At 46.6% G+C, this 10,775-nt stretch overlaps 1 protein-coding gene across 2 annotated transcripts; it reads right to left on the reverse strand.

Annotated features, from left to right (window-relative positions):
• LOC133339909 (nuclear ubiquitous casein and cyclin-dependent kinase substrate 1-like) lies at nt 1–9,775 on the reverse strand. 2 transcript variants are annotated; one of them, XM_061548027.1, is made up of 6 exons: nt 9,541–9,775; nt 8,510–8,556; nt 7,783–7,957; nt 3,362–3,510; nt 2,126–2,431; nt 1–964 (listed from the first exon to the last, which is right to left on the reverse strand). In XM_061548027.1, exons 1-6 carry the CDS (start codon nt 9,555–9,557, stop codon nt 897–899), a joined length of 762 nt encoding a protein of 253 aa, XP_061404011.1. In that variant the 5' UTR covers nt 9,558–9,775; the 3' UTR covers nt 1–896. The 2 variants fall into 2 exon arrangements, with proteins under 2 accessions (XP_061404011.1, XP_061404013.1); XM_061548029.1 differs by lacking the exon at nt 9,541–9,775 and adding an exon at nt 9,417–9,437.
• Nucleotides 9,776–10,775: the final 1,000 nt, after the last annotated feature.

Genomic DNA, 10,775 nt, shown 5'->3' on the forward strand with positions numbered 1-10,775 from the left:
TTATTTCCATTCTACGTGACTTTACCGAAAGAACCAAGAAGATGAATCCCTGCAGTCACGAAAGCTTTTAATCGAAAGATAACAGCCGTTTGAATTTTGGGCCACGTCTTTAAATTTCAGGACAATGGGTTGAGAGTTGTGCAGTGAGGCCAGGATGAAAACATTTCTAGTCCGGCCAATATCTCGTGAAGTCATACAGAATTATAACCAGTCTTGCGTTAAAGTTTACACCAAACACTCGTGCTATATAACAATAAACTAAATGCAGAACGAAACTGCTCTACAGACTCTAACGAAAAGCATTAAAACTAAGTTATTCAGATGATTTTCATCCATGTGCTAACAAAAAACGTGCTATTGAATTGGAATAAAGGGCTTTCACTGTTAAACTGTGCCTCAGATTTCAGCCACGGCAGCTGAGGTTGTCTTCGGCGGTGGTTCAAGTCAGTCTAGCAGCCGTGCTCTAGGCCGTGGCTGCAGGCAGCGAGCAGTCACCTCACAGCGGGCTGCGGCAATCTCTACGGTGGCAAGTCAGGTCGGCTTACAGCAGACCGCACCTATTGAGGCATGGCGGGTCTTGTATACGTTGAGTAATGGCAAGTTGAGTTGCACTTGGGCTGTCAGTGGTAGTAGCCCTTGGCGGTTGAATGGGTAAGTGCTTGTCCCAGACAAGGCCATGGTTCAGTGGCAAACCGTGGTAGTGCTCAGAGTTTGGAATGTATCACTCGCAGACCGTGGCAAGTGGAATGGCTTAGTGGCTGACTGGGACATGTCATGGCATGTTGAAAGAGTCAGTGGCTGGTGGCTGTGGCGGGCTGTGGTGGTCCATGGTGATCTGTGGTGATCTGTGGCGGGCTGTGGTGGTCCGTGGTGATCTGTGGTGATCCGTGGTGATTTCATGTTGAGTCAGGGTGGAGAGGCGTCAGCTTGGCTCGTTTCGAGAGGCCAAGATGCAAGGCCGGACCTGATGTGGTTAAAGGGGGGGGGGTTAGGCTACGACAGTAACACACGTTAACTCACATTCTCAACGATTTTCTAAGTCGTCATTATTTCTGGTGACATGGAGGGGCCTTCGTTCATAGGTGGATAAACAAAGGACTGCAAACCATCGTGGGATTTTTCATCATTATTGTAAAGTTACTCTGAGGATTACACACACTTAGTTGCCACGTGACCATTGACTCCTCCAAAGTAAGTAGAAGAACGTCGTCATTTGGAGTCACAATTCGATGAAAAAAACATTCTCTTTTTGAAACTTTTTTAGTTTTTTCTGCTTCCTTTGAAGAGTTTTGTCTGCTCCATTAGCATTCCGCATACACACACTCAGACATGCTCTATCCACTGCGAGATGAAGGCCTCTCCAAGCTGCCGCCATCCCTCACGCTCGCACAACAATGAATCTAGCACACACACTCGGATATCCTCGCTCCGTCGACCCCGCAAGTGGACGTGTTCCCACTCCGCCGTGAGTGTCGCTCACGGCGAGGTAGCAACACTCGGCACTGCCAGGTGCAGACCATCTCGCGCTCTCACACCTACATCACCCGGAGAGCTACGGTGGTCATCACTCATCAAGGCCTCGATACAGAGACGTTGCTTTCTCTGTGTGCCTATGTTTGTTCCCTCTCTCTATGTATCTCTGTGATATCTGTCTGCTTATATGTCTGTCTATATGTTTCTGGTTCTGTGTTTTTATCTCTCTCTCTCAAATGTAGTATTCTCAGGAAGAACATAATCAACCAGGTAGGGTGTAGACTGTTATGTTATCCGACTCTCTGTTGTATTACATTCCATTTCTAAGTATACTAGATTTGTGTTTCTATTTCATTTATTCCTGATGATGATTGCTTGTGTTGCAATCGAAACGTCGTATGCTAGTATTTAATTTATTACTTTCTCTTTATACGTGACTTTACCGAAAGAACCAAAGAGTCATTCCTGCAGTCACGAAAGCTCCAAATTAAGATTGTACTTAGCAGGCTCAAATCCCTGCTTAGCTTCCTAGACAGACCCAGTGGAGGTGAGGCACATCCATGGATGGTTTCATCGTGGGAAAACGTGAAAGGCGTGCGAGTTAGAAACACGTGCGCTTGTGCCGGCCGTGGTTTCGATGCTTTGTCCTTACCTGGAGGAACCCACTTGGGTAGAGGCGATGCGGTGGCACGATCCGCGACGCCGGCTTCGTTGAACGCGGGCGGGGGGAGGCGCTTCGCTGATTGCCGAGGGGCAGGATCTGGCCCGACATCCGCCCCGGCTCCACGCGCCGCGCCCGTTGTTCTGCTGCCCCTGGCCACGGCGGCTTTGCTCCCTCTCCTGTTGGCGGTGGCGGCGGTGACCCTAGGCACCTTGAACTTCCAGAAGGGCTTCTTGTGGTCGCTGTCATCGCTGTCGGACTTCCCAGCGGACTCCGAGGACTCGCCCGTCTCGTTGTCTGTCGTGTTTTAGACAACATGTGATTACCCGTCGTCGTCGTGGTCGCTGCATTGTGGACACTGTTGTTTCATATTTCTGATCGGTCAGAATTACTTTACCAAATAAAAGCAAGTATTCCAATGTGGTCATGGCACGTATTGAATGTTTGCCAAATATTACTATTGAAAATTTTTTTTGGGAACAATACAGTCGTAGTGATAGTGCTACAGAGTCAACTGAAGCTTCAAATCAAGATTTTATCTCGACTTTGAAAAATCAATAAAGAATACGATACGATTTAGGAAAAAGCCAGCAGGAGACTGCTGTGTGGTTTGAACAGAGGGCAACACATGAGCATCCTCAGTGGCCTGGCACTGCCATGCAAAACTAAACAACTTTGTGTCATCAGGTAAGGCCCACTGAGCCAAATGTCTCTTCTTCAGAAGCGACTTGGCTATCACAAATGGTAGCTCAAGAAAGTGAGCAATTATCACGTGGAGATGTATCGCGGCGAAATATTCTAAATGTAGAGGGAAAACTGGAGGACCCGAAGAAAAATCCACGTGACCACGGGGAGAGACACGCAAACTCCAAATATACAGCAGCAGGCGTCAGGGTCGGGATCGAACGCACGACCTTCTGTACACCAGACGAGGAAGTGAAACATCTCCTTGCCACCGTACAAACACATAGATTCCCCGTACAGCCATTCAAAGGCTGTTGTGGCAGCTGCCGTGAGCGAGCACGTATGAAGGTCGGCACGGCATACATGGGGGTGGATGGCCAGCACCACGCCTGGAATTGCACCAAGTACTCATTTGAGGCTGAGTCGACCTCGGAGAGGCCCAGGACTGGTTCATATAATCGTTACTGGTGTTGGCAGTGAGCATCATACATGTCCACACACGTGCAAACATACAGAAAGCCACAAATCTGTAGAGTCTCATACCGGGTGGGTCGTCCGTGTTGACGGTGGCACTGCCCACGGCTTCCTGTGAACTCTCCCGCGAAGACGCCGCCACTTCCGTCTGATCACCAGCGAGGGCAAGGACCTCCTTGAGCTCCCTCTCAAAGAGACGCTCGTCGTCCAGGGACGGTCTGCGCAGAGTGGCGCAAAGTGCGATTGCAAACGACGACAATGCACAGAGGTTGGTGTGGGCAGTGCAATCTTCTTTTCTTCTTATATATAAGAGTCTCCGCGCGCTTGCGGGGGATTTGGCTCTTGGACGGTGGGCTTCACATAGAAATAAAATTGGCAGGCGGCACGCCCTAAGCCCCGCGGTGGGAATAGGCTATTCCGTTTCCCCATCCGTAAAGTTTAAAGTTGTTTAATTAACACATTTGTGCGGTTTCTATTATTAATTACTTACTTATTGCTCGACATCGACCGTACCAACTGACGCCAATTGCGTGGGGGGGGGGGGGTAGACACTGCCAAGTGATGCGCGTTCGCACGAGCTCATTTCCTTTTACGCGTTTTACAGCAGGCAAGACGTACATACGTAACTCTGCGGACATTTCTTCACAGTGTCATGTCCTCTTCGCCCCCCCCCCCCAACACGATGCGTCCACTTTATACTACAGACTCCGTAGATAATAATATTTTACTGCTTACATACCATTATTCTTGCACGGGCGGGGGATGCTGGGGGGGGGGGGGGGGGTAGCGGCCCAGCCCCTAGCCTGGCAACGTGCCAACTCCGCCGCCTCGCCAATGTAGGCCAGGACATAGGCTAAGCATGGCACAAGGCCTCAACACGCCTATGCTAAGTACAGAGTTCCTTGCTTCTTACGCTAACAACTCAAGTCCATTGTTTACTATTGTTAAACACATTAGTTTACAAACATTACAATAATAATGTTTGTGTGCTGATAAAAAATATGCTTCATTGCTTAATATTATGAAACAAATACGTTGCCAGATATTACTATATATATATATCTTTGTGTGCACATACCAACTCTGGTTCATTGTTTATCTTTCATTTACACTTATCTCTGCTTATTTCTTAAATGCATCTCTATTGTTTCCATCGCTCACGTCACGCTATTTACTCATACGTAGTACTGCGATACTGATAGCTGTGCCATCATCGGGGATTGTTGTGCCCATCGATGTGTGTGTATGAGTCCACGTGTGTGTCTTTGAGTCCATATGTTTGTGCGTGTAGAGCCATGCGTGTCTTTAACTCCATGTCTGTCTTTTTCGAACGGACAACGCCCGATGTGTGTGTGTACGTCAAAGTGTTTGTGTGTGTGTGTCAGTCCAAGTGTGCGTGTAAGTCCATTTGTGTGCGTATCAGTAGCTGTGTGTGTGTTAGTCCATGTGTGTGTGTGTTAGTCCATGTGTGTGTGTGTTAGTCGATGTGTGTGCATGGCTCCATCTGAGTGTGTATGTGTATTCGTGTGTCTATGTGTGTCAGTCGATGTGTATGTGTGTGTTAGTCCATATGTGTGTGTGTGTAAGTCCACATGTGTGTGTAAGTCCATACATGTGTGTGTGTCTCACTCGATGTGTGTGTGTAAGTCAGTGCGCGTGTGTGAGTCGACATGTGTGTGTTAATCCATGTGTGTCAGTCTATGTATGTGTGTAAGTACATGTGTGTGTAAGTACATGTGTGTGTAAGTACATGTGTGTGTAAGTACATGTGTGTGTAAGTACATGTGTGTGGGGAGCGGTAGTGTAGCGGTTAGCGCGCTGCGCTATGAACCTGGCGACCCGGGTTCGATTCCCGCTCACGGCTAACACCAGTGACGATTATCTGAACCGGTCCTGGGCCTCCCCTAGGTCGACTCAGCCTTAAATGAGTACCTGGTGCGGTGTGTAAACATCGCCACTGGGGAGACAAAGGCGGTCGGGCGTGGTGCTGGCCACCTACCCCCTCATGTACCGTTCCGGCCTTCATAGGTGCTCGTTAACAGCACTTGCCCCTACAGTCTGTTAAGGCTATACGGGGGATCTTTGTTTATGTCAATGTGTGTGTTAGTGCACGTATGTCTGTGTGTGATTCCATGTGTGTGTGTCTGAGTCGCTGTATGTGTGTACGTCCATATATGTGTGTGTAACTCCATGTGGGTGTATCTAAAGTGGATGTCTATGCGTGTGTGAGTCCATATGTATGTGTGCGTCAGTCCATGTGTGTGTGTCTTAGTCCATATGTGTGTGTGTGTGTAAGTACACCCAATTCAAGAGCCGAATGGCTCACAGGGCTATACCTAATAAATGAACTTGAACTTTAAATGTGTGTTTACGTCAATGTGTGTGTGTCAGTCCACGTATGTCTGTGTGTGAGTCGGTGTGTATGTGTGTGTGTGAGTCCCTGTATGTGTGTACGTCAATATGTCTGTGTAACTCCACGTGTGTATGTCAAGTGTGTGTGAGTCCATATATGTGTGTGTAAGTCGATGTGTTTGTGTGAGTCGATATATGTGTGCGTCTCAGCCCATGTGCGTGTGTGTTAGTCGCTTTGTGTGCGTTGCTCCTTGTGAGTAAGTGTAAGTCCATTTCTTTGCGTGTCTGTAGGTCCATGTGTGCGTGCGAGTGAATGTATGTGCTTTATTGACCTGCTCAAGGCCTATGATACCATCAGTAGGCCTGGCCTCTGGGTTGTTCTTCGTGCTTTCGGAGTCCCTCACCCTTTGCTCACGATCCTTAGGACCTTCATGATGGTGAGCGGCCCCACGTCAAACTACGTGGCCGTCAGTCAGAGCCATTCCCTCTACACCTTGGGGTGTGACAGGGATGTCCTCTGGCTCCCACATTATTTTACATATCTTTTGACCACGTAGTTCGTGAAGCCTTCAGTGACCTATACCGGTGGAATTACCATATGGTACAGATACAATAAGAGGCTGATCGACGCCCGGGTGCGGTCAAGGGATGCCTCCCTATTGCTCAACCATGTTATGTATGCCGATGCTCTGGTGATTGCTGCTCACTGCTGCTGAACCTGGAGCTTGTCACTAAGAGGTGGGGCCTCACCATCAGCCCCACCAAAACTAACCATCTGCCTGGGTATTTTATACCATCGAACAATCCAGCCCCACAACTTACAATTGGTGATGCGGCAGTTGTGGAGAGTTGGAGAGATTCCCATACCTGGCCAGTGTGCTCATGACCGGCTCCAGTTTGACAGCAGAGGTCTCACTCCAAATTAGTCGGGCGCCATTATCTTTTCATCGGCTGCGTTACGCTGTGTGGAAGCTACCTGGTCTCTCGCTCCGCATGAAGCACCAGGTCTTCTCAGCCACGGTAATTCCCTCCCTTCTCTACGCTTGCAAAACATGCACCCCCCTAATGGAACATCTTCGCTGGTTACAAACATTTAGGCTGGCCTGCTAACGATACATCCTGCACTTAACCATATGTGTGTGTGCATCTAAGTCGATGTGTTTCTATGTGTGTAGGTCGATGTCTGTGTGTAAGTCTACATGTGTGTCTGCCTTTTACGCCCGGGCAACGCCGGGTACTTACCGCTAGTAATGTTATAAATAAGAGGTTGCTACATAACATGATGGAGCAGCTGGAAGGAGTGAATCCAAACTAGGCATGTAAGGAATTTCCCTCCTGATGGTTTCATGAATTGCCATGATTTGGATTGCAATTCGGCTCAAGAATCTGTTCTTTCGTTACCATTGCAGTGGCTGTCGGAAGCAACTGCGAATCCATGAGATGCAACAGAAACAATACAAACAACGCTGACTTGTAAAACAATGACGAGGTGATGCACTCCATCTGGTGAGCGTCTCTAAGGGACACGCATTTACATCTTGTCATGATGTAACGGCACAATAATAGTAATGTAGTAGTGTGTAGTGTATAGCAGTATAGTGTAGTGTACAGTAGTGTAGTGTACAGCAGTATAGTGTAGTGTACAGTAGTGTAGTGTATAATAGTGTAGTGTACAGTAGTGTGTAGTGTAGAGTAGGTTATAGTATAATGTAGAGTAGTGTGTAGTGTACAGTAGTGGTGCATAGTAGTATAGTGTCGTGTAGAGTATTATTCAGTGTAGTGTATAGTAGTGTATAGTGTAGAGTAGTGTATAGTGTAGTGTATAGTAGTGTACAGTGTATTGTATAGTGTAGAGTAGTGTGTAGTATAGTGTAGTGTGTAGTATAGTGTAGAGTAGTGTATAGTGTAGTGTCTAGTAGTGTATAGTGTAGTGTATAGTAGTGTAGTGTATAGTGTAGCGTATAGTGTAGTGTATAGTAGTGTAGTGTATAGTGTAGTGTATAGTAGTGTAGTGTCTAGTAGTGTACAGTGTAGTGTATAGTGTAGTGTATAGTAGTGTAGTGTATAGTAGAGTAGTGTATAGTGTAGTGTATATTAGTGTAGTGTATAGTAGTGTACAGTGTAGTGTATAGTATTACCTTCCGTCTCTTGCTGTTCCTGCTGCTGTGTTCAAGGCCGTGACTTGACGGGACTTCTTGGTTCCGCTCAAGGCCTTCTTTGCAGGCTTTGCCTTGTCGCCATTTTCATCGTCAGAATTGGTCACCGCTTGAGACATTTTGCTTGGCGGAAGAGAGGCCGATGAGAAGTCACCGTCTGTGGCGATGCAACACGCACACACATTGACGCGCGTACATCGCTGGGTTTGTTAAACCGATAACCATTTTCGGAATCAAATGGCGGTTATGAAAGTCGGGAATTGGCAATAGTTTACGGTGAGATTTTACTACCGGTGCAGAGGGCCTCCACAAGAGGGAGCTGAAAAGAGGAAATTGCCTACTCTCCCACGCTGCGCAGACACATTGGTAGAGGCGGCAAAGCGCCTCCTCGACCACACACGACCAAGCGCGGTGAACTCATTGACACCGCTGGGTGGAAGAGAGGTGGGGAGGGGATTTAAGAGACTTTCCACGTCGGGATATGGAGTTGAACCAGCGGCTTCTAGATTGCAAGCCCACCGCGCTAACCACGGCAGCTCCATTGCGGATGGATCTAATGCGATTTTACTTTGGTAATGAAATATGACTTGTAATCATTTAAATAAGCCAACGAGTCAATGACCATAATTACAATCGTAACCATCACTACTGTCCACCACGTCGTCTGCCCATAACCATCATATGTATAGATACCTCACATTCTACTCACCGTCGTCTTCAAAGTCCTCAGGCTGAGTATAATCAAATTTCTTGAATCTGCAACACCAATCATTTGGATAAAAGAAAAACAACGAAAGATCAATTCAGGAATAAATCACATTACGTACATGGATTCACGGGCCCACTTGCTGTACTGCCAGGACACCAGTGCCACTGAATTACAATGACACAATGCAAAGCAAGTGCCATGGCAGTGCCTATCGATCTGCAAAGGCGGTTGTCAATCAATGACATTGACGCTGCATTGAAACTCGTCGTCATCGATGAACATGACTCCGGGCCAATCAACGAACATAAAGTGACACCAACTAACGGCCATGACATGTAGCCCGCCAACACTGTCCCAACTGATCCGATGTACCAATGTCATCAATTACACTATACACTACACTGTACACTACACTGTATACTACACTACTATACACTACACTATATACTACTAGACACTACACTACTATACACTACACTATACACTACACTACTATACACTACACTATACACTACTAGACACCACACTACTATACACTATAAACTACTCTACACTACACTAATCAACACTAATATACACTACACTAATATGCACTACACTACTAAACACTATACTACTATACACTACACTATATACTACTAGACACTACACTACTATACACTACACTATACACTACTATAAACTACTCTACACTACACACTACACTAATCTACACTATAAACTACTCTACACTACTATACTATGAACTACACTACTCTACACTACACTGTACACTGCTATACACTACTCTACACTATACACTGTACACGACTATACAAATTGGTTGTTTACCCTTCTATCTGGCAACAAAACTGACACCTTTTGTTGCCAGATAGAAGGGTAAACAACCAATTATCAACCCCCTCACCAGTTGCTGTGTCGGGTGGTGGCGAGTTTAACGACACAACATTTACACATTGACGCGATCTGCCCCAACCAACAACAACAAACTCCCTCTCTGTTATGAATCAACCACAGAGCCACTCACGCACCTGAGTAGCCTCGGCATGTCAGTTGATGTCTCACACCCCCCCACCCCAATACAACAACCACAAGCCACCAACGAGCAATAAAACTAAAAAAAAACACGCGGATAAGAGCCGCGATGACGTCGATAACAACAACGATGAGGGATTTCCCTCAAACGTGAGGGAAGTGAACGCCAACTTTGTATAACTGTGAAGTTGTATCAAGTTAAACTTTTGTCGATTAACGCGAATTAGCGAGTTTGGCGCGAAGCCAGATTTGCAAAGCGCACGAGGGGGACAAAGCCGCTGATTCCTCGCAGCCAGTTTCGTCACGACGCCGATTGTGGTGGTGGTGGTCACGATGCAATAATAAAAACAACTTACGTTAACAATATTGTAAGTATGGGTTTAATCTCGTTTAAAATGCGTACAATTAAATAATGTATTTATTACGGGAGGGAGGGGTGTTTTAAGATATAAATGTTGTGGATTGCGTCAAGGCAGAGATGATGGGTGAATGTGTTAACGAATGCGGCAGGCGAATGATCGGTTGGCAGCGTCTTTTCCACGGGGGGTTGTGGGTCACGTGGTGTCACCCCACCCCCCCCCCCCGGCTGTCGTGATTGGGTGGGTGAGTGGAGGGTGAATTTTGACTTCAAACTTTAATATTCTTGGTTCTTACAGGTAAAGTCACTGAGATGTAAAATAAATAATAAAATAATAAAATAACATTTTATTAAAAATAATAAGTTTGAAGTCTAAATAATAAATTGGGTGTTTTGCTTTTATTATTTTTAATTAATGATACTTTTAAATTTTTTTACTTTATATATTCGTGACTTTACAAAAAGAACCAAAAATTTGAATTCCTGCAGTCACGAAAGTTTAAGTCAAAATTTAATACGACTTTGCATTTACCATTCTATTAATTGAACGTTGCCTTGCAGTGAAACTCGGTTCATAACTCACAAAGGCAGAATCACATTTGGCAGTGTTCATAAGAGCCCATGAACTCAGTAGAGAGCCACAGGTGACAGCGCGTGGCGACACCGACACACACAAAGCGCGCGTCTGGGGGGACATCTCCCACTGCCGCTGTCAGTGACCACCTCCATCAGCCGCACTGCTCTCGGTGCCTGAGCTGGACTCACTTTACACCGCTGGGAACCTCCTGGTTACACCAGCCCACAGGGGATTGTTGTGTCCGTCCGTCCGTCGTGCATAAAAAAATGGGAGGCGTGGGGCTGGGTGGAGAGGGG

The sequence above is a fragment of the Lethenteron reissneri genome, unplaced genomic scaffold (genome assembly GCF_015708825.2).
Source record: "Lethenteron reissneri isolate LAM-NWPU_2019-01 unplaced genomic scaffold, ASM1570882v1 scaffold_546, whole genome shotgun sequence".
Lineage (NCBI taxonomy): Eukaryota > Metazoa > Chordata > Hyperoartia > Petromyzontiformes > Petromyzontidae > Lethenteron > Lethenteron reissneri.

Excerpts from the sequence above, each read along its gene's own strand:
- LOC133339909 (XM_061548027.1), bottom strand. Across the intron at positions 3,511-7,782 it reads GGAACAGCAAGAGACGGAAG|ACCGTCCCTGGACGACGAGC; the intron begins GTAATACTATAC and ends CACTCTGCGCAG. Across the intron at positions 965-2,125 it reads ACCCAAGTGGGTTCCTCCAG|GTCCGGCCTTGCATCTTGGC; the intron begins GTAAGGACAAAG and ends TAACCACATCAG.